The 25081-nt window shown below is 42.9% G+C and overlaps 1 protein-coding gene across 4 annotated transcripts in view; it reads right to left on the bottom strand.

The window, feature by feature from the left end:
- The window catches only part of LOC115128088 (uncharacterized), a 93622-nt gene that overhangs the window by 66786 nt on the left and 1755 nt on the right, over nucleotides 1-25081 (bottom strand). For 2 of the 4 annotated variants that reach the window (XM_065010501.1, XM_065010502.1), the window contains exons 5-7: nucleotides 23067-23207; nucleotides 10867-11199; nucleotides 7539-7672 (exon numbers count right to left, since the gene is read on the bottom strand). In XM_065010501.1, coding sequence (XP_064866573.1) covers nucleotides 7539-7672; nucleotides 10867-11199; nucleotides 23067-23207 — 608 coding nt within the window. Of the gene's footprint in view, nucleotides 1-1433; nucleotides 2040-6158; nucleotides 6238-7538; nucleotides 7673-10866; nucleotides 11200-23066; nucleotides 23208-25081 lie in introns of those variants that run through there. The other 2 variants (XM_065010503.1, XM_065010504.1) reach the window with 2 other exon arrangements.

Genomic DNA, 25081 nt, shown 5'->3' with positions numbered 1-25081 from the left:
GATACAGTTTGCAAGACTGTAATGGAGCCAGATGTCTTCGTTACCAATTTTGATATAAGGCCTACCTCAAACGTCAACAGTCAGAAGGCGGTTGTACTGACTGTGAAAGTCATGGTCATTTGTCTCCTCCACTCCCATCGTAGGCCCACCGGGACTCATGGGATGAACTGCCCCGACTAAGAGACACAAAGTTGTTGTAGAACAACCTTTTTTGGTCATTGTAGGCCCAATCACATCTTGCTCTGCCCACAATGCCCCCTCATATGCATTTTAAACGTAGGCATATCATATTAAATGAGTCTTTCTAAGTACCCACGTAGAATATTGTTTCCTGGTTATATGAATGGTGTAAGCATTGGCTAGAGAGTTTAAATCCATGCGAGAATGTGTACTAGTGCACACATCGGGAAGAGTATTAAGATTTAAGACACAGACAGGAGTCACAGCCAAAGAAATTAGACCCAAACCTTTTTTATTCAGACCCTTTTTAGAAATGATCGCCTTAAAATACATACCCAAATCTAACTGCCTGATGCAAGGATATGCATATTCTTGATACCATTTGAAAGGAAACACTTTGAAGTTTGTGGAAATGTGAAATGAATGTAGGAGAATATAATACATTAGATCTGGTTAAAGATAATACAAAAAAAGTGTTTTCTATTTTTTTCCCCCATCATCTTTGAAATGCAAGAGAAAGGCCATTATATTGCCTGAGTCAAGGCGCAATTTAGATTTTGTCCACTAGATGGCATCAGTGTATGTACAAAGTTTCAGACTGATCCAATTAACCACTGCATTACTGTTAAATGTCTGCCCAAATGTGCCTAATTGGTCAATTGAAACATTTAAGTACATAACTGTGCGCCCTCCTCAAACAAACAGTTTCAATTAAAGCACAATAAAAATTGTAATTATCACCACCAACATATACAGGGTGTAATACCAGCTGTGGTTGATGCTTTATGCCTATTCGGAAATTGATATGAAACGTTGATTTGAACATTCTGACCAACTAGTGGGTCAGGCGCCGCCCCACTGTCTGATTCATATTGCGTGATTTTTTATGATAGTTGTTGATTATATTGACTGATTGGTTCTGTATGGGGGTGGTAAATCAGGAAAAACTGTCTGACAACTGACCTACTTTCGTATTTCATTATGTAACTCGGTAGCACACACACAAAAAAACTGAAATCTTTACACTGACAGTGCCAACATTGCTACGTGGTATTTTAAAGAGTCAGTGGAGATCAAGCTTTACAGTTAAAACACTGGTGGTTTTTCACTGATAAAATCTCCATAATTATGTTTTCATACTGAAAAAGGGGATTGGTGAGCATGAGCTATTTCACGCACAATGAATGATTACAAATATTTTCACCAGTTTTAATGACCCAGTCACACACTAAACAGAGACAAAATAAATTGAGTTTGGTTAAAAAGAGAGAATAACTTTATTTTAACAAGACATTTATGAGACAATACAGATGTTTACCTGGACTAAAACATCTCTTCAGGGTTTCCTTATTACAAGCATGGCCTAGTCAAACTATGTTCAAGACATCTTTCATTCTACACAACCACTACTATATAAAAAAGATATAAAACCAATTTTCTGAAACCGACAACAGAAAATGAAGTTGAATAACAAACCAGTCTTATTCTCAAACAGTCAATGGGTGGAAAATAGCTTTTCTTGATCTCTGAATAAGTGAACCAACAAGTCACCAAAACAATGGACTTTTTAAGAGCTGGATCTTGCAGTGTTTATTCGCAGCACACCTTGTATGAATGTTACTCAAATCTGAGTTGTTTTAGAGGAGGTTGTTTATGTACAAAACAGGAAGGAAATAAAGGCAAGAATGAAAAGCAGGACGTCTTCCGCATGGTATTGGTTCTGTGGTGGAAAATGGGACAAGCTGCAAAGCAGCCGTCTGGGGGGTGGAGGAAGATGTGGGGGAGTACTTGACATGCTAGTAGAGGCCTCCTGTCTGTTGCTGGAAAACGTTGATCGTATCTTCATCCTCCATTTCCAACTGTCAGGAAAAAGGGAGGAAATTAAGACAATTTTATATAGCAATTTTATATAGCTATTAGCTGTGAATGGAAAGCTTTCGTTAGAAGCCATTTTGCATTTAACATTCTTTCGGCATGCACAAATGTTCATTGGTATTCTCAAAACAGGGAGGAATGCATATTATACAACGGGTGGGTCTAATCCTGAATGTTGATTGGTTAAAAGCGTATTCCAGCCGGTGTCTATTCCACAATGCCTATTTACTCTGTTTCATCTGACTGCGCAATCCACTGTCTCATCAGCCCAGCCATAAACTTGATCTCCACTATAAAAAGCATCCTGATATTATCTCACATTTATTTTTCAACAGCGGAGATTTGTATAAACCTTGATGTCTGTCTCTCCAGCTGTCCCATGTTAATGAACATGTAGAGGTCAGGAGTCAAACAAGAGAGTGAGGCAGGCAGTGTTTCTCAGCCAGTCGAAATCATGAATAAACTGGCATAATTTTTTGGGATATATACAAAGAAAAATTAATTGAAAAAAGGTCAAACGAAATGAAGTGCAGCTAGTTTGCAGTCTTTCCAGCTTCAGTTTGAAGTTATTGTGTTAGCTGTTGTCATGACGTTGCCCTCTTTGGGTACAGCAAGCCCCATCCCCCTCTCCCTGCCTCTTACAACTAGGCTGCCGTGGTCAGAGAGAGGTCGTAAATTCCTGAGGAAAGGATCTCCTCATGGCCACACAGTACAGAGATAGAATGGAATTTCTTCCACCTCACAGAACTTGAGGTCCGAACAACATTTACGTTCCGGAGAAGGTATAAAAGATCGGTGAAGAATCCAGCTACGAACTGGTCCGTTTGTTACAACTTGGGGAAGCTCATGGGAGACGGTGCGGCCACATTACCATAACGCTGTTTATATAATAGCCTCAGATATGAGGTTTACATCTAATTGTTGTATAAGATGAATGAGTGAGGATGATACTGTTTGTAAAATTGTGTAATGTGATTTTGGACTGTTTAATGAAGGAAACTCCAATTTCCTTTTGAGTTGAACTAAATCAGAGGACCGCCCATGAGCCAGTTAGGGTCGGGCATCCTGGGACAGGCCCTTTTCTGCAATTCCGAATAAAACCCCAACTTTGAGAAATTCTCACCAGACCATGTTTTTCTCCATTACGAGGGGACAAAGGTTGCAGACCATTGCTGAATCTTTTAACCATACCACGTGGTTAAACTCTTAGACTATCGATACCGACAGAATAAGAACAAGTCTTTGATATTAATTACTAGTCTGCAGCTAGGAATTCGGCATCGTTGAACGCGAAGAATGACAACCGCCGACAACATGAATGAATGTCGCTCTGAACTATCCCCTCTAACCACGACAGAGAGAGAGAAAGCGAGGGAGAGGAAGAAAACTCTCCAACAGAAACTAACTTTTCAAGAAAGATCCCGATGACACACTGAGCGTAAATATATATATATTGATTGCAATTGTTCCCAAATGAGTGAGCATTCATGTGCAAAGGATTAGCATTTCAATTGTTATAATTATCAACTTTGTAGTGTCTCATCTCAGTTGAACCCCACTTCCCCTTTTGTCCACCAAGCCGCGATACCGGTTTATCCCACTAGGGAAACTCCGTTATCATTTCTTGTGTTTATGCATTTCTGTGAATTACTTAGTTAGTAAATAAATTATTTAAGACCATTGATGTATGGATGACTCAGAGAATACTGGGTTCGTGCAGATAACCAACAATTTACTACGTTTGGAATGAGACTAACGTGAGGTCAAGTAAATAATGAATTAATTCGAAGACTAATTGATCAGATATAAAATATCTGAAAGGTTATATTAGGAAATTATAACTTTGGAATCTGAATATTTTCCTTGGTGCCCCCGACTTCCTAGTTAATTACAGTTACATGATTAATCCGTTTGATCGCGTAATACTAATTACAGAGAATCTTTGATAAAAACTAAGTCTTCAATTTAATGATACTAAAGACAACACTGTGTTGTTGGCTAGCTCCTCTGAGCACCACAACAGTGCCCTAACGAGAGAGCACATTTTCTATCCCAGGCGAAATCTCGCCTCATTAGCTCATTGTTATGGATGTATCCAAATAAATGTCACTAGAAAACAGTTTAATAATGCCTGCGAGACACCTGCGTGTAACTAGCATGTCGTCATACCAATGCCTTACACCCTGACTACACAGCTCACGTTGGAAAATAAATTTAGAAATCTATATTATTCAATTATTGCACCCACACTGCTCGCGAGCGTCTGCGTTGTCAAGCTCTAAAATATAAGTCAGTTCTATTTGTGTTGCAGATTGCGCTGCAAGTCCTGCCTCTCCCATCTCCTCATTGGTTAATAGAAGCAGGTACCCATGTGCCATTTCCTCATTGGTTAATCCCATGTGGGTGACTGAAAGACGAACAAGGTCGGTGGTGGAAATGCACCTAATTTATGAAAGTTGCCAATCGCAATATAAAGTCCAGAGAAGCAAAAGCCTGGAAGGAGAGATGACTAGAAATGATTCGGTTGACGGTTTTATGTGTGGATTAATTTTCAGAGTAGAGGACCTTGTGCATTTCAGGTAAATAACAACTCAATGTTTATATCCCAGGACAAATTAGCTAGCAACAGCAAGCTAGCTAAATAGGACAAATTAGCTAGCAAGTGCAAGCTAGCCAGCTAAATTGCCATAAATGTGTGCTTAAATGTTCATGCTTTTCGACCGTTCCCCAAATGAATGTAATAGGTTCAGAGTTTGTTTGATATTTTAACCTGCGTGTCGTGAACGCGTTTGGTGTGGGGGGGACAAAATACATTTATTCACGCGCGCAGCCGGTTTGGGTTCCGTGTTACTAACATCTGCGTGAAGCCTGCATGTTAATGAAAGTCATAAGGTGCATAGTTTATATTTATATTAAATCTCAACCATAAAATGTTAGAAACGTTCAGTTTTGACCATGCAAGCCGACATTGCAAAGTAGCCTCCGAGTGTAGCCTTGGCTTGTGTATTTCCTGTTATCGCTCACGGCCTAGAAAAGATTATGTCCAATCTATAGGTAATCTGTCTTTCCCTCAACACCTCATGGCATGGTATGTTATCTTGCTATATACAGATCTAAATGTTGTTAACCAATCACAGACTGTGTTGTTACCAGTTCCCTGTAGCCTACAACAGACAACCAAAAACCAAGAGTTGTGTTCGTGGCTTTCAGTCAAATAGAGGAGTTCATAGGCTTTCCCAAATTGTTAAATTTAGTGTTAGTTTAGGGTTCAGGGTAGGGATATCCTAAGGAATCCGGATAGCAGTGACCATTCATAGAGTAAGAGACGGGCACGGCATTTGAGAGCGTGTCACGTGACATGAACGTGCCGTGAACTCGACGGCAGTTTGACGCCTTCAAAAAAACTCGCCTCCATTAACAGTCCGTTTATTCATGGTGGTATTTTATGGTGCTAGGAAGATGTTAGCTGACCTCGTAAGAGGTATCAGTAGCTTCACGAGGCTTAATTATGGCACGTTAAACCCCCCATACAGTTTAAAAAATGTAAACGCAGCTACTGTTGTTATTCTGTCTGCACTGTTTGACGGGACTGTAAGTTAGCCGTAGATGGCTAGCTAGCAACCAAGGGATAAGAACGTTGCCAGCCAGTATGGCAATGGTACATTTAGAAAGAAAAACTGGGTTGTGTCCATAGATACAGAACGACTGGGTCGCGCCTCTGGCAACCGAACGAACAACCAGTCAGCTTGGGTAGCAACCCTAGATGTGTCCGGACTATATTTTGTGGAAGGATGAAATAGTATGAATAAATACATTAAAATAATGTTTTTAATGCAAATATGTCAATCATTATTTGAATATGTTGGTAATCCGTATAAAAGAGACAATGCCCTCCTAAGCCGGTGTTTGGAGGAGATATTGGCACGGTTTAACGACCCTCGGGTTCTTCTCGGCCCTAACAACACCTGTGCCATTATATCCTCCAAACATCAGCTCCTCTGGCATTATCACTTAAATGTATTATTGCTGGAATGGTGTTGTTCAAGCAAAATAGAGTGAATTGACATAATAAATCAGTTCCTCCCATAAGACTCCAGGCTTACCTGTGCAGGTGTGTGTCTCGTTTATTAGCTGTCCATCGAACTTGACTACTGTCACTTCTCTACTATTTGAATGAAAACACTGCAGAAAGGAAGGGATAGGGAAGGGCGTTACTATATTGCCACTCCATATCCACGTTGGCCGAACTCATTTTTATCAGACAAAGGAAGAAACAACAGGATAGGGAGGGAAGTGGCTTCTACTCAACAAAGCCTGTAGAGCCTGGCCTACTTCCATGACTTCACTGGTCTAAAGAGACACACAAGATCCATTATGGGTGGGCAAGCACACACAGCATTGAGATTAGGCCTACTCTTTCCTAAATAAAAATAGTTTCAAGCACTAGAAGAGTGGACAGTACAGAATCATAACATTTTACTCATTTAGCATGAGCTTTTATCCATAGCAATTAGGGTTAGGGCACCAACAGATTGTTCACCTAGTTGGCTCGGGGAGTCAAACCAGCAACCTTTCGGTTACTGGCCCAACGCTCTTAACCACTAGGCTATATGCCAGACAGCTGGGACACTGGAATAATGAGGACGATGAAAAGGAAGATGATAATATGATGAAGACAACACAGCCCATAGCGCTCGTCTCCTGTCACAGACAATGTAGACTACATCTGACAGTGAACAGATCAAAGAGATACAAGTGTATAAAAGGGTGCATGTATTGTTCTCTCTTCAATGAGTTTCCTTGTCCTCAATGGATAATATGAGCTGTCATCTTTCATCAACCCCTGTATTCCCATAGTTAGGGTCAGGACTTTTTTCAGGTCAGGTCATTAGGGAAAAGTTTGTGGGCCCATAGTCATAAAGCATCTCAGAGTTCAAGTTTATTAGTCATATACCTGTACACATGACATACACAGTGCAAATACATGCTTAATTACAGGTTCACCTCTCGACAATAGAAAAGTAAATAAGAGTACAAAAAAGAAAAGCTCGAATAAGAACGAGGATAAAAACGTTGCTAACATATATTACAAGGAGACACTCAAACAGATAGTTCTGGTCTTTTCAAAAACCTGGCACAAATTGGGATCTGGGGGAAGGGAATGGGTGGGGTATATGCAAATTAAATACTGTAGTATTTACTATAGTTAAAGTCTGGCGTGTTTGCGGACTGTAGTGTTTTTGAGGACTATTCTGTAGTATTTAAGTGTTTTTTTTGTGATGATAATACTTTAGAATTTACTATAGTATTCTACAGTATACTACAACATTATATAGTAAGTACTACACATGATTGAGGAATACTACAATGTGTAGTACAGTATATTACAGTTTACTACAGAATTCTATACTAAGTACTGTAGTATTCTATAATAAACTTCATTATTTTTCATGTGGGCACACACACTTTACTGTAGTACTTACCCTGGGGATGACCCAGATGAAGAGGATGAGCAGACTCAGGAGAAGCACAGAGCCAGCAGTGACAGCTGAGACCAGGACCAGATACCAGGACATTCCTAGCCCTGAGGACGCGTCATTCTGGTCACACTCCTCATCTGTGGCACAGCAACACACCAGGGTAGCACACGTTTTAATTCAGTTCAGTACATATCATAAAAATATCCCCAGGTGCAATTCGTTATAAAAGAGATGTTGAAGAATCCAATACAACTCAACAAACTGACCAATTTAAACGTGTTTAGAAGTTACAGCATCGTAGCTCAAGTTAGGATTAGTTCCTATGAGACTGCGCCACTCAGAGCTCACATTAAGACAATGGTCCTGAATCGTTCCCTAACCCTCTTGACCCTAACCAATGTTCCCTCTGAGCTCCCCTCGGGCTGCCACACAGATTAAATATCAGCACACACAGAGAAGCACAAGATTGAACTTCATTCAACTTTCTAGAGTTTTCCCCTTAACACTAACAACGCTTCGCTCTACTGTGGTAATTGTGCTCAAATCAACGCAGGTCATCTACAAGTCCATGCTAGGTAAAGCTCCGCCTTATCTCAGTTCACTGATCACGATGGCAACACCCACCCGTAGCACGCGCTCCAGCAGGTGTATCTCACTGATCATCCCTAAAGCCAACACCTCATTTGGCCGCCTTTCCTTCCAGTTCTCTGCTGCCTGTGACTGGAACGAATTGCAAAAATTGCTGAAGTTGGAGACTTTTATCTCCCTCACCAACTTTAAACATCTGCTATCTGAGCAGCTAACCGATCGCTGCAGCTGTACATAGTCCATCGGTAAATAGCCCACCCAATTTACCTACCTCATCCCCATACTGTTTATATTTATTAACTTTTCTGCTCTTTTGCACACCAGTATCTCTACCTGCACATGACCATTTGATCATTTATCACTCCAGTGTTAATCTGCTAAATTGTCATTATTCGCCTACCTCCTCATGCCTTTTGCACACAATGTATATAGACTCTTTTTCTTTTTTCTACTGTGTTATTGACTTGTTTATTGTTTACTCCATGTGTAACTCTGTGTTGTAGTCTTGTTCACACTGCTATGCTTTATCTTGGCCAGGTCGCAGTTGTAAATGAGAACTTGTTCTCAACTAGCCTACCTGGTTAAATAAAAAAATGTAAAATAGTTTCTTGTAGGCAGCGCACATCGAAGTAGGATTCTATTGAATTGACATGCACGACTCAGGCCTGTAGTCTACATAGAACGGTGCGCCATAACCAATCAGAGTTGCAGTAGGCCTATATGCAAATTGCCATATACGGATCTGTGCCATTCACTTTGAACAGGACAGCATGAGCAGTCCTGAGTAGATGCACTTGTTTTGAGATCAAAGCAATAGCTGCATGTAGCCAGCCACCTGTGCACATTTGTTCATATTCTTTGCTAGTGAGTTATTAGCCCAGTTATGGCTCATTTCTAGTCAACAATGGGGGAGTGGTTGCTTCCTACAAGAGCACAAAATGTGTGCATTTCTAGCCATCTTTGAAAAACAAGTCAGGTAAAGAGCTTTTTTTATGTCTTAAAGGGGCAGCACAGATATAACAATGATACAGATATTTAAAGCATTCCCACTCACTACCAAATATGGTAGTGAGAGGAAGCCAACTGGCCCGCAGTGGGTAAAGATGGATTTTGGCTGACATGCTGCACATTCTCTTATCAATGAAACATTTGATTTCAATACAGTTTTCAATTCCCAAAACTAGAATGTTTTAAACAGAGCGGACTAAGTTGTGTAGACCTTACCCTTTGCAAAAGTTTTTAATTTTTTAAAATTGCATTGTTTAGAAGGAGTGCATTGGTGAATTGAGTTACTGCACACGCGCACTTCACAGAGTAGCCGTTCCCTAACGGAAATATGCAGATTTATGCTAGAACGCACCAATAGGATCTCGCTAGCTTGTGCTTGGCTCTGCCCACCTCCATGTCTGTTCTGCCCACTATGACTCATTTGTTCCCAATGGAAACGATAGGCTGTGGTCTATCTTGGTTAAATAAATATCCTTGGTGGCAGTGTTGTATTTTGAGACAGTGTTGAGTAAGCTAAGTAGCTAATAGGCAGAGGGTAGCATTTGTCTTGATTCTCTGTAGTAATGGTATAGGAATAATAATGAATTGTATTTTGTAAAATGGTTTCTTGCATCAAACACAACATACTTAGTCACCTCCATGTCTGAAGGACAAGTGAATACAGGTTAATGTCAAGCCCTGCATGTTTTTTAATTCAAAAGTCTCATAGAATGTAGGCCTACATTGAACACCACACAACAGCTATTTCCATATGAAATGTTATGGGATGCATTTTTCTCCATTGTTTTTGATGGTAGGCCTACATTATAATTAAATAGCCACAGTAGCCTACTTGGCCACTGTTAAAACTGTACCTTAAAGTGGGTACAGCCTCAGTGATCACAGTAAACGCGAGCCAGAATCTTTTTTTTTTAACCTTTATTTAACTAGGCAAGTCAATTAAGAATACATTCTTATTTACAATGACGGCCTACCCCGTCCAAACTCGGACAACGCTAGGCCAATTGTGCACCGCCCTATGGGACTCCCAATCACAGCCGGATGTGATGCAGCCTGGATTCGAGATACAGTGCCTTAGACCACCGCGCCACTCGGGTTGCACATCTTTTTTACAATGTTCAAATCTGCGCCAGGCATATCTGAAATTTACTCAGTGCCAGAAAAAAATAAAGGAACATTGACCCTATTACCCTTCAATATTTGCAGATCTGAAGGATCTGGATAGGTATTACCCGGAGAGGAGCTTCCAACATACAGATCTGTATATTTTACTATAAGTATTCCTATATTTCTGCAACCAGCCCTGTTTACATGTATATCCACCTATCACATCTAAACTGACACTCACACACACACACACACCACTTATGCTGCTGCCACCATACTGTTTACCATTATTATAATTTTTTTATCCTGCTACCAGTCACTTTCTCCTAATCTCTGCCTGTGTACATATCTACCTCAATACTACCTCAATACTCCTGTATCCCTGTACATTGTACAACTGGTACTGACCCTGTATTTACTGTAGCTTCCTATCTTAATTCTCATGTTTTTCAATTTTCTTATTAGTTATACTATTTTGATATTGAATGCTGCACTGTAGGGTAAGGCTTGCAAGTTAAGCATTTCACTGTGCTTGAACATATGACCACAAAACACTTGAACATTGAAGGGTGCAGTAAGTGCCAAATGGAAGGTTAGGGAACGAATCAGGACTGGCTGAGACACTCACCATTCACCACCAGCAAAACAGCTCCTTCCCCCTCAGTCGTCTCAATCTTGTTTTTCTTATAAACACTGTACACACACCAGAAGGCCCCAGAGTCTTCTATGGTCAGGTTTGTGATGGTGATGTCCATTTTGTTGAGTCTTCTGTTAGTCGTCAATCTGAGTTTGAACCTCTCGTGGGGGGTTAATTTTTCTGTTGCCTGGTGAAAGTAGAGGACTAGAATCTCTTTTGTCAGGCGCATGTACACACTCAGGTTTTCTTGGTCTGGCAGGGAGGTGCTGCAGTGGATGGTCATAGTGTCTCCCTCCTGCTTTCGGACCAGCAGTCCCTTGCTCCCTTTCATGAGCAGATGGGAGAATGAAAAAAAAAACACCATACAGTACCAGTCAAAAGTTGACACACCTACTTATTCCAGGGTTTTTCTTTATTTTTACTATTTTCTACATTGTAGAATAATAGTGAAGACATCAACACTATGAAATAAAACATATGGAATCATATAGTAACCAAAAAAGTGTTAAACAATTCCAAATATATTTTATATGTGAGATTCTTCAAAGTACGTGTTATTTCATAGTTTTGATGTCTTCACTATTATTCTACAATGTTGAAAATAATAAAAATAAAGAAAAACCCTGGAATGAGTAGGTGTGTCCAAACTTTTGACTGGTCCTGTATGTGTCAGATGTTTGTTCTTTAAAGATAAACCAACACCAATCAGTTAAGGAGATCTTCACTACCTAAAACTAGTTTCACACAAGTCTGGGTCTATTTTTGGATTATGAATACAAGGAACCATATACTACTCTACCCTCATTGGAATATTGCACTTGAAAAATAAATTACTTAAACAACCTCTTTTGTACATCTATGATATTGCAACTCTTTAGATTACAGTGGACTCCTGAAAAAGGCAATGTCTTGGGACGGTCATGCCAAATATGCAGTTATCAGGAGCAAGCTATTGAAAATCATGTCATTGAAATGTGACTAGAAAACTGTATTGTACTTAAAGAATTCACATTTATTCAAAGAGCACTTATCAAGAGTCGAATGTACATAATATATTTTAAAGTGTAAAACTGACTAGATTAAATGTTAAATCAAAAACTTTCCATCACCTCCCAATAGAAAATTAAAATAAACACCACTCACCTTTCTCAGCCAGGGTGCTGCAAAGGAGACAGAGGAAGATTGCACAACACAGACAGAATGCAGACATCGTGCTAAAACAACAAGATCTTCACATCACAACTAAACTGAGCCTTCAAATAACAGGAAATATACAGTATGTCTATACCACAGTGGTGTCTGCTCTAGAAACTCTCCACCAATAGGAACACGAAGTAGGCCTACTTTACGCTTAGGTTCTGAACAAATGAGGTAGGCCTAATAAACCAAAATAAAATGACAAAATAACATACAGAGAATCAAGACCTGAACGTATTTCAGGTGCAATTGTGGGTGTCAGTATGTGACAGAATCATAGGTTAGGAATAAATTAGGTTAAACAACAAAACACAATTATTTGACTAACTTTTACTTCAGTCTACTTAGTCTGCTGCCTCAGTTTGTATGATGGCAATTTGCATATACTCCAGAATGTTATGAAGAGTGATCAGATGAATTGCAATTAACTGCAAAGTCCTCTTTTCCATGCAAATGACCTGAAATCCCCAAAAACATTTCCACTGCATTTCAGCTCTGCCACAAAAGGACCAGCTGACATCATGTCAGCGATTCTCTCGTTAACACAGGTGTGAGTGTTGACGAGGACAAGCCTGGAGATCCCTCTGTCATGCTGATTGAGTTTGTATAACAGATTTGAAGCTTCAAAAGAAGGGTGGTGCTTGGAATCATTGTTCTTCCTCTGTCAACCACGGTTACCTGCAAGGAAACACGTGCCGTCATCATTGCTTTGCATAAAAAGGACTTCACAGCCAAGGATATTGCTGCCAGTAAGATTGCACCTAAATCCACCATTTATGAGATCATCAAGAACTTTAAGGAGAGTGGTTCAATTGTTGTGAAGAAGGCTTCAGGGTGCACAAGAAAGTACAGCAAGCTCCAGGACCGTCTCCTAAAGTTGATTCAGCTGCGGGATCGTGTCACCACCACTACAGAGCTTGCGCAGGAATGACAGCAGGCAGGTGTGAGTGCATCTGCACGCACAGTGAGGCAAATACTTTTGGAGGATGGCCTGGTGTCAAGAAGGGCAGCAAAGAAGCCACTTCTCTCCAGGAAAAACATCAAGGACAGACTGATATTCTGCAAAAGGTACAGGGATTGGACTGCTGAGGACTGGGGTCCTTTTCTCTGATGAATCCCCCAAGCAGCTTATTGGTCGACTCCACGGCTAATTGGAGCTGACCCAGCCCCCTCGTCAAGTTACAGCTGTATCCGATTAGACTCCTTCTGAAGCTATAAAAAAGCCAGTGTTCTGTTCAGAAGGGAGATCATTGCAGAGATATAGATTGCAGAAAGATCATTACTGAGAGAGGAGGCTGATGGCTGAGGGTGATATACTGTGTTGGTTGTTCTCAGAGGGAGATGATTAATCTGTCCTGTATTGGTTGAGTGAGAGAGCTAATTGGTTATATATGTGTGTCAATAGGACGCAGTGTTTTGATTATTGAAATTGTTTGTGTTATTCTGTTTAATTTGTTTCCAGGGGGAAGGGGAAGGCACCTAGGGAGTGCTTAGGCAAGAGGCCCACGGGCATACATATTCCCGTAGTATATTCACTGTCTAGGCACACTAGGTAAGACTTGGGAGGACCACCCCCTGTATTTTGGTTAGGGCACCAGGTGGTGCCATATTAGGTAAATAGTGTTTAGGCAGGTAAGATAGAAGAGGAGGCTTTGAGATTAACTAACTTTCTTTACGTTGGTTCCATCCAGCCACTTTTCCCCATATTACCGTGTGATGGAATAAATTCCTTGTAAACGTACCAGTATCTCTGCCTTTGTCATCCTTACTCACACCTACAGTCCCATACCTCTTTCACTTCACGGGGAGTTGAGTTGTAGCAGGGTATTGCGTTCCCTCTTCATAGAGGCGTGCGTAACAGTGACGAACAATGCCTTTTCCAGCACGATGGAGCACCTTGCCATAAGGCAGAAGTGATAACTAAGTGGCTCGGGGAACAAAACATCGATATTTTGGGTCCATGGCCAGGAAACTCCCCAGACCTTAATCCCATTGAGAACTTGTGGTCAATCCTCAAGAGGCGGGTGGACAAAAAATATATATATCTGACAAACTCCAAGCATTGATTATGCAAGAATGGGCTGCCATCAGTCAGGATGTGGCCCAGAAGTTAATTGACAGCATGCCAGGGTGGATTGCAGAGGTCTTGAAAAAGAAGGTTCAACACTGCAAATATTGACTCTTTGCATCAACTTCATGTAATTGTCAATAAAAGCCTTTGACACTTATGAAATGCTTGTATTTAGATTTCATAAGTCATAGTAACATCTGACAAAAATATCTAAAGACACTGAAGCAGCAAACTTTGTGGAAATTAATATTTGTGTCATTCTCAAAACATTTGGCCATGACTATACTGTTTAATTAGACATAGAATTCAGTTTTTTACTTAAAGATTGTCCATTGTTAAATGCTTGTATTTTTTCTAACCTGATACAAAGTTGTCTTTGTGTGACTTGGTCATAAGACTGGGTGATTTCGTAAGATCCGTTTGGGTGCGACCGCAGCATGTGACACATCCTGTTTTTTTTTGCAGGAACTCAGCTGGATGGGAAGTTGCAGGAAGGAGCACATTATAGTGTGAACTGTGACGAACGCAGTTATATGGTTGAGCCCTTGTGCTATCAACCTCAGGCTATCTCCTTTTAGACGCTATGCTCCGCCCGTTTCCACCCATCTGCTAAACTGCCACGAAGATAGAGGTTGCATTTTCTATAAAAGCTGAGAGCCAATGCTATTCGTTGGGCTTTCTGATTACGCACTGTTGAGTGATTGTCATTTATTGCTTCATTTTTGCAAATCTTATAATAGTTGTTTGAAAGAATCTGCAGTCTCTCTTCCTATAGAATGTCTACCACACACCCAAAAGTACTTGTTAAATTTCGAATGCTTAGGGGCACCTGCCAGTAGCCACTGCGGAGGTCTAGTGAGGAGAACTAGGAAGACCCCCTAACTAGGTCCAGTGACTCATCGATACGTGGTATGAGTCCTTCCTGGTTACCTCATTCACAGAACCTCAGCTTGCCCCCCTTCTTCAGAACCATGATGACTGGCGCCACCCAGGGGCTGTCTGAGGGCTCGATGAAGTCTCCCAGCTGCATCTCCAACATAACCTTGTCTGCCGCCTCCTGGCGTGCCAGCGGGATACGGCGGGGAAGCATCTTGATGTGCCGAGCATCACCTGTGTCGATCTCATGCTGCACCAGATGAGTCTGACCCACCTCTTCCTCACTCAGCGCAAAGCTGTCTCTGAATTCAAACAGCAACTGCCACAACCGTTCCTGCTGCTCTGGGTCAAGACCAACACAGTTCCTCCCCCATATCTCCCTAACTGCAGACAGTGTCCTCTCCTCTCCCATCTGGGGTAGCTGGGCTGGGGGGTGAGGCCCGGGCTCACAGAGGACCCTGGGACCAGGGCGTGTGTTTCGTACCGCCCCTAGCAACACAGCGCAAATGAGTTCTGTCATTTCAGCCACCCATGCAGGCTTTTCCGGCTGCTCTGCTCCCCAGCTCGCACAGGGGGTCTGTCTCCCTGCACCCCCAGCCCACCCCAGCTCCCTCTCCAAGGCTATCTGCAATGACTCAGGATGAGCCAGCTGGGTCTGTATGCGCAGCTCCGTAGGAGAGAGCGCCTGTATGAACTGGTCCCGTGCTAGCTTGCTCTGCAAGGAGGGGGGCATGTGAGCATATGCCCGCCGAGAGAGGCTCTCAATGTCATTAGCTAGTACCCATAGAGGCTCTCCAGGCTGCCTGCGTCTATTACTCAGTTCAGAGCGCAGTAGCCCGGGCTAAACACACTGTCCATAGCGCCGCCCACTAAAGCACCACGTCTGTCCTAGAGCTAATCAATATCAAACAGGCCAGAGCATCATCCTTGAGGCATAAAGCCAACTGCAGTGCCCTATCTTCATTCGACCACCACCTAAAATGAGCTAACAGTTCAAACTGAGCATGAAAAGCTTCCCAATCCGCCTTACCAGAATACTTCAGGGTCTTAACAGATACGGACGCAGCCGGGAACCGGGTGCCGCCATGTTTGTTTACATCCTTAGCCCCAGATTCCTCGTCAGTCAACCCCTTCAGTCCGCCCACCAGAATCCGCGCGATCACAGTCGATTTCCGTGCTTATAAACCCAGGGTCATTACACTACTCCCTCCTTTCAAAGAACTCGTCTTCGCACTAGCTTGCGACTCTACGTCTTACAGGAACTCGCTCACCGGTGTGGGATTGTGTTTTACATTATAGCCATTACCATATATATGATTAAATATTATCGGATGTTGGCTGTGTGAGGTATCTGCATTTGTGCACTTGAGCATCATCATGAGATTAAACAACTGCTTGCTACATCTGCTTTGCCTGTTTGTGTGTGTGACAATATTGAGCAACATGGTATGACTTGCTGCATGTTACAAAGTTGTGGTTAATCAGGCATAGGTCATCACGAGGCTTAACTGAGATGGAAAAATACTGAACAACACAATAGCAGGAACTGAGAAACTGTTACAACTAGAGTGTGGTACCAACACAGAGTTAATCTACACAACAGCAGATGTCGGACTCCAAGGAGCACCAAGAGGCTGGGACCAGCCTGAGTGCCTGCGATAGGCTGAGCAAGTTTAAACCACGCTCAGCCTCTACTGTAATAGGCCAATGGAGGGGTTGGAACTATTTCTATCACGGTATAAACACTATTGTTCTATACTTGCCAGTCAGTTCTCTGTTCTACCCTGCGTGGTGTTACAGTGAACCCGTATATACGAAAATTGCATTTGCCCTTTATTGCTTGAATTTAATTAAAGATAATTAAAGACAGATTCGGACTTTCATTCTTCCTGATACCGGATTCGAAAGACGCAGCCTCTGACACCGGCCAAGCACACGCACTGTCGTGGATGCAAGGTCCGATCACTTCTGACACCAATGTAATGAAACAGCAGGGAGCAGGTCTCAAACCCTCAACCTTCTAGCCAGAGGTCCGGCGCGCTATCGACTGTGCCGCAAAGGCATGCTCTAGCGGCTCCGCGCTTATAAACCCAGGGCCGCTACAGTATATATGCCTAGCTAGAGAATGAATTAGCTAACTAACGTTAGCCTGCCTAGCTGGACATTCTGAAGAAGTAAGATGTTTTATTTCTACAATTTCCAAAAGGTAACCCAACAAAAACATATTTACTATATGTGTTTGTGCAGTCATGTGCATTAGTAGCACAATTTCTAGCTTTTTTCCATTCGTTTTTAGTTACACTTGTACGTACAACTTCTCCATTTATGTTGTTTTATGTTTTCGCTGACTTTTATTAGCGGATGTACAATCGTCGCGAATTGAATTATGGGGAGTTTCAGGCCCCGGAGTACACTCGCAAAGTTGACGCAAAACGAGGGCTGAGGGGCTTATGTTGCAAACTTTCCTTGCTTGGCTAATAATTTGGACCGCCCGCCAAGATGGAACAGGACCTAGAACTGTTCTGCCTGCTGCATGGGGACAGGGGAACAAGATCATGTGACAGGCAGATTATCATGGCTCAAGGGCAGCGGGAGAGAGAGAGAGAGGCAACTGTGATGGTGAGATAATGCCCAGTATACACAGACAGTGCAAATGTGGGGGAAATGTCAGTCAGCAAACAAGATCCTTTGCTGATACAAAGGTGGATGGATGTGGCTCACAGAATAATGTTTGTTTTACTTTAGATTCAAAAGCATGACTATATATCTTCTACAATATATTGCGGAGACAAATGACAAAAAAAGGCTAATCCACACATGAAGCAGCATTTTGGCGGGCGGTCCAAATTATTAGCCAAAATGGCGACGGGGATTCCGTTAAGGGCATAAGGCGAGGGTGTCTGTTAAGTGTTTGGACCTAATACCATGTTGGTATGCGGCTTTATTAACGCAATTATATATTTTTCCCATATTGTTTGCAAACTGATGCCAAAATTAATTGATGCCAAAATAACAAGCAAAACTATTTTCTAAAACCTTTTATTTAACTAGGCAATTCAGTTAAGAACAAATTCTTATTTACAGAGACGGCCTACCGGGGAACAGGGGGTTAACTGCCTTGTTCAGGGGCAGAATGACAGATTTTGACCTTGTCAGCTTGGGGATTCGATCCAGCAACCTTTCGGTTGCTCTAACCACTGCCGCCTCAAAGCCCCCCACCAAAATATATATATATTAATATCATTTTAAGCTAAAAGTGTGGTGCTCAAAACAGGTGGGAGTTGTCAGACATTGAATATCTCTTTAAGCATGGTCAAGTTAATAAATGCTGTGGATGATGCATTAAACCACCCAGACCAGTGGAGGCTGCTGAGGGGAGGATGACTCATAGTAATGTCTGGAATGGAGTAAATGGAATGGTATCAAACACATTGAAGACGTGGTTTCCAAGTGGTTGATACCTCTCCATTGACTAAATTTCAGCCATTATTATGAGCCATTCTCCCCTCCGCAGCTTTTACTGGCTCAGACACACCAAAGATACAGTCCTTCCGAACTGAGCTACAGGATAGGGAGGGAACTGCTTAGGGGTCTGACAACTTGGATGGAAAATTACTGAAAATAATAGCTGACGATATTGACACTTTTTGCCACATCTTCAATCTAAGCCTTCTAGAAAGTGTGTGCCAACAGGGCTGGAGGAAAGCTAAAGTCATTCTGTTACCCAAGAATAGTAAAGAACCCTTTACTGGCTCAAATAGCTGACCAATCAGCCTGTTACCAACCCTTAGTAAACATTTGGGGAAAAATGTGTTTGACCAAATATAATGCTAGTTTACTGTAAACATATTGACAACAGACTTTCAGCACGCTTATAGGAAAGGACATTCAACAAACACGGCACTTACAAATTACTTTTGATTAGCTGAGAAAAATTGATGATAAAAAAAGGTGGGAGCAGTTTTGTTAGACTTCGGTGCAGCTTTTGACATTATCGATCATAGTCTGCTGCTGGCAAAACGAATATGTTATGGCTTTACAGCCCCTGCTATATTGTGGATAAAGAGTTACCTGACAACAGAACACAGAGAGTGTTATTTAATGGAAGCCTCTCCAACATAATCCAGGTAAGATAAGGAATTCCATTTTTTTCAAAGCCAGTGTGTCTATGTATGAGGATGACTCACCACAAACACGTCAGCTACTACAGCGAGTGAAATTACTGCAAACACTTAACAAAGAGCTGCAATTAGTTTTAGAACGGTTGGCAAGGAATAAGTTAGTCCTAAATATTTAAAAAACTAAAAGCATTGTATTTAAATCTTGTAATAAATGTGGAAATTGAGCAAGCTGAGGTGACTAATCTGCTTGGAGTAATCCTGGATTGTAAACTGTCCATGGTCAAAACATGTTGATACAATAGTAGCTAAGATGGGGATAAGTCTATCCATAATAAAGCTCTGCCTTGTTAACACTATCAACAAGGCAGGTCCTACAGGCCCTAGTTGTCACACCTGGACTAGTGTTCAGTCGTGTGGTCAGGTGCCACAAAGAGGGACCTTGGAAAATGACAATTGGCACAGAACAGGGCAGCACGACAAGCCCTTAAATGTACATGGAGAGTTAACATAAATAATGTAAATCTCTCGTGGCGCAAAGTGGAGGAGAGATGGACTTCATCACTACTTGTTTTTGTAAGAAGTGTTGACATGCTGAATGCACCAAGGCGTCTGTTTATACTACTGCCACACAGCTCAGACACCCATACATACCCCACAAGACATGCCACCAAAGGTCTCTTTACAATCCAGAACAGACTATGGGAAGCACACAGTACTACATAGAACCATGGCTACATGAAACTCTATTCCACATCAGGTAACTGATGCAAGCCGTAGAATCAGATTTCAAAAACAGGTAAAAATCCACATTATGGAAAAGTAGGGACTGTGAATACAGGCACAGACACACGTACACATGGATTTTGTGTTGTAGATAAAAGTGGCCTGAGGGAACACACTTAATGTGTTGTGAAAAGTGGTATGAAATGTCATATTTTAAATTGTATATAACTGCCTTAATGTTCCTGGACCCCAGGAAGAGCAGCTGCTGCCTTGGCAGGAACTAAAGGAGATCTTTATTAAATACCATCAGCCCATTGGTGTTTTTATAACACAGCTACAGAGTTCAATGGCTGTGATGGGAGAAAACTGAGGATGGATCAACAACATTGGAGTGACTCCACATAAATAACCTAATTGACAGCGAAAAGATTACAAAAATGATTGCATTGTGTTTGCACAAGGTGCTGAAGTAATACTGCAACAAAACAATATCAAATACATTTTTAGACTTAGGGGCAAATCCAACACATCAGAGTAACTGACTCCTTATTTTCAAGCATAGAGATGGCTGTTCATGGTGTGTGTATGCCTGACATCAGAGATGGCTGTTCATGGTGTGTGTATGCTTGACATCAGCACATACCGGGGAGTTTTTCGGGATAAAAAGAAGCAGGATAGAGGTCAAATCCTAGAGGAAAACCTGCTTCACACCAGACACCGGTAGAGGAATTCACTGTTCCGTCAGACAATAATCTAAAACACAAAGCCAAATATAAACTGTTGTTGCTTACCTAGAAGACAGTGAAGTTCCTGAGTAGCCAAGTTACAGTTCTGTACTTAGATCTGCTTAAATCTATGGCAAGACTTAAATTGCTGTCTAGCAAAGATACCCAACACCATCACAGAGATTGAAGAAATTTGAAAATATGGACAAATATTGCACAAAACATGTGTGCAAAGCTCTTATGAGACTTACCCAAGGATAAGTAACAGTATTTTAGTGATTAATTTTTCATTCATCTTTGAAAACAATATTATACTTTTTTGCCCACTGACAGAGTATTTTATGTAATTACATTTACATTTAAGTCATTTAGCAGACGCTCTTATCCAGAGCGACTTACAAATTGGTGCTTTCACCTTATGACATCCAGTGGAACAGCCACTTTACAATAGTGCGTGTGTGATGATACCGACACACAGAACAAAACCCCAGCCAGCTCTCTCCAGCCCTGCCTGCACTCCCCAACACCAAAACACAGGACAAAACCCCAGCCAGCTCTCTCCAGCCCTGCCTGCACTCCCCAACACCAAAACACAGGACAAAACCCCAGCCAGCTCTCTCCAGCCCTGCCTGCACTCCCCAACACCAAAACACAGGACAAAACCCCAGCCAGCTCTCTCCAGCCCTGCCTGCACTCCCCAACACCAAAACACAGGACAAAACCCCAGCCAGCTCTCTCCAGCCCTGCCTGCACTCCCCAACACCAAAACACAGGACAAAACCCCAGCCAGCTCTCTCCAGCCCTGCCTGCACTCCCCAACACCAAAACACAGGACAAAACCCCAGCCAGCTCCCCAACACCAAAACACAGGACAAAACCCCAGCCAGCTCTCCAGCCCTGCCTGCACTCCCCAACACCAAAACACAGGACAAAACCCCAGCCAGCTCTCTCCAGCCCTGCCTGCACTCCCCAACACCAAAACACAGGACAAAACCCCAGCCAGCTCTCTCCAGCCCTGCCTGCACTCCCCAACACCAAAACACAGGACAAAACCCCAGCCAGCTCTCTCCAGCCCTGCCTGCACTCCCCAACACCAAAACACAGGACAAAACCCCAGCCAGCTCTCTCCAGCCCTGCCTGCACTCCCCAACACCAAAACACAGGACAAAACCCCAGCCAGCTCTCTCCAGCCCTGCCTGCACTCCCCAACACCAAAACACAGGACAAAACCCCAGCCAGCTCTCTCCAGCCCTGCCTGCACTCCCCAACACCAAAACACAGGACAAAACCCCAGCCAGCTCTCTCCCCAACACCAAAACCAGACAAAATCCCCCTGCCTGCACCCCAACACCAAAACACAGGACAAAACCCCAGCCAGCTCTCTCCAGCCCTGCCCCCACACACCAAAACACAGGACAAAAAATCCCAGCCAGCTCTCTCCAGCCCTGCCTGCACTCCCCAACACCAAAACACAGGACAAAAACCCCAGCCAGCTCTCTCCAGCCCTGCCTGCACTCCCCAACACCAAAACACAGGACAAAACCCCAGCCAGCTCTCTCCAGCCCTGCCTGCACTCCCCAACACCAAAACACAGAACAAAACCCCAGCCAGCTCTCTCCAGCCCTGCCTGCACTCCCCAACACCAAAACACAGGACAAAACCCCAGCCAGCTCTCTCCCCAACACCAAAACACAGGACAAAACCCCAGCCAGCTCTCTCCAGCCCTGCCTGCACTCCCCAACACCAAAACACAGGACAAAACCCCAGCCAGCTCTCTCCAGCCCTGCCTGCACTCCCCAACACCAAAACACAGGACAAAATCCCATCTCCAAAATAACAGTTAAATCAATTTGTATTCCTCATTGTAACAAAATGTGAAGAAATCTACAGGGGTTGAATACTTCTGTAGACTATCACAGTGCAGGTGCATTTATACGGAGACTTGATTACACACAGGTGGATTGTATTTATCATCATTAGTCATTTAGGTCAACATTGGATCATTCAGAGATCCTCACTGAACTTCTGGAGAGAGTTTGCTGCACTGAAAGTAAAGGGGCTGAATAATTTTGCACGCCCAATTTTTCAGTTTTTGATTTGTTAAAAAAGTTTGAAATATCCAATAAATGTCGTTCCACTTCATGATTGTGTCCCACTTGTTGTTGATTCTTCACAAAAAAATAGTTTTATATCTTTGTTTGAAGCCTGAAATGTGGCAAAAGGTCGCAAAGTTCAAGGGGGCCGAATACTTTCGCAAGGCACTGTATTCTACAGCAACATCCTGGCATTTAGCCAGAACAGAAAGTACTCTGCTAATCTTCCCAGTACTCTGCATTCCTCTCTGCGGAGACTGAAAAGCAGGGTCATGTTCACTAGGCATGAAATGGAAAGAAGCAGTCTGAAATGGGGAGGAACTGAATAACATCTTGAAGCATTTTGCAACAGTGTGCCCTAATGGACATGACCCTGGGTGCTCACCTTGTCTGAGTCTTCTGGCTTGAAACAGCTTGAGAAGCAGCAGTCCAATGGCAAGAGAGCCTACTGCCACACATACAGCAGCCACACTCTTGTAACTGTTCTTTGGAATCTCCTTTTCAGTGCTGGTCTCGTACTGTAACACTAAATCACAATCATTATAAATGAAAATCACGTCGCATTCAGGTATGCAATCAATTAGGTCATGTTTGTAGGGTAAGTCAATTTATATTGGATACTAATAGAGGTTAATGTGAGAAAAGCAAGAATTATTGATGGATCCTCTGCACAGTGGAAATCATGATGCAAAAAGGAGAATACTAAATGGTCAGTGTTAGGGTGTGAGGAAGGCACTTTGAATTCAAAACTACACTGCTCAAAAAATTAAGGGAACACTTAAACAACACAATGTAACTCCAAGTCAATCACACTTCTGTGAAATCAAACTGTCCACTTAGGAAGCAACACTGATTGACAATAATGTCACATGCTGTTGTGCAAATGGAATAGACAACAGGTGGAAATTATAGGCAATTAGCAAGACACCCCCAATAAAGGAGTGGTTCTGCAGGTGGTGACCACAGACCACTTCTCAGTTCCTATGCATCCTGGCTGATGTTTTGGTCACTTTTGAATGCTGGCGGTGCTTTCACTCTAGTGGTAGCATGAGACGGAGTCTACAACCAACACAAGAGCTCAGGTAGTGCAGCTCATCCAGGATGGCACATCAATGCGAGCTGTGGCAAGAAGGTTTGCTGTGTCTGTCAGCGTAGTGTCCAGAGCATGGAGGCGCTACCAGGAGACAGGCCAGTACATCAGGAGATGTGGAGGAGGCCGTAGGAGGGCAACAACCCAGCAGCAGGACCGCTACCTCCGCCTTTGTGCAAGGAGGAGCAGGAGGAGCACTGCCAGTGCCCTGCAAAATGACCTCCAGCAGGCCACAAATGTGCATGTGTCTGCTCAAACGGTCAGAAACAGACTCCATGAGGGTGGTATGAGGGCCCGACGTCCACAGGTGGGGGTTGTGCTTACAGCCCAACACCGTGCAGGACGTTTGGCATTTGCCAGAGAACACCAAGATTGGCAAATTCGCCACTGGCGCCCTGTGCTCTTCACAGATGAAGGCAGGTTCACACTGAACACATGTGACAGGCGTGACAGTCTGGAGACGCCGTGGAGAACGTTCTGCTGCCTACAACATCCTCCAGCATGACCGGTTTGGCGGTGGGTCAGTCATGGTGTGGGGTGGCATTTCTTTGGGGGGCCGCACAGCCCTCCATGTGCTCGCCAGAGGTAGCCTGACTGCCATTAGGTACCGAGATGAGATCCTCAGACCCCTTGTGAGACCATATGCTGGTGCGGTTGACCCTGGGTTCCTCCTAATGCAAGACAATGCTAAACCTCATGTGGCTGGAGTGTGTCAGCAGTTCCTGCAAGAGGAAGGCATTGATGCTATGGACTGGCCCGCCCGTTCCCCAGACCTGAATCCAATTGAGCACATCATGACTCGCTCCATCCACCAACACCACGTTGCACCACAGACTGTCCAGGAGTAGGCGGATGCTTTAGTCCAGGTCTGGGAGGAGATCCCTCAGACCATACGCCACCTCATCAGGAGCATGCCCAGGCGTTGTAGGGAGGTCGTACAGGCACATGGAGGCCCCACACACTAGCGAGCCTCATTTTGACTTGTTTTAAGGACATTACATCAAAGTTGGATCAGCCTGTAGTGTGGTTTTCCACTTTAATTTTGAGTGTGACTCCAAATCCAGACCTCCATGGGTTGATAAATTTGATTTCCATTGATAATTTTGTGATTTTGTTATCAGCACATTCAACTATGTAAAGAAAAAAGTATTTAATAAGAATATTTCATTCATTCAGATCTAGGATGTGTTATTTTAGTGTTCCATTGATTTTTTTGAGCAGTGTATGTGTAAAGCCCTTAGTTTTTCCTGACTGGGAAATACACAGGGCCCTACCTATAAACATTGGACTCCAAAAGCTTTGAGCTGACC

The sequence above is a fragment of the Oncorhynchus nerka genome, linkage group LG26 (assembly GCF_034236695.1).
Source record: "Oncorhynchus nerka isolate Pitt River linkage group LG26, Oner_Uvic_2.0, whole genome shotgun sequence".
NCBI lineage: Eukaryota > Metazoa > Chordata > Actinopteri > Salmoniformes > Salmonidae > Oncorhynchus > Oncorhynchus nerka.
This window is presented reverse-complemented; position numbering and strand designations above follow the sequence as displayed.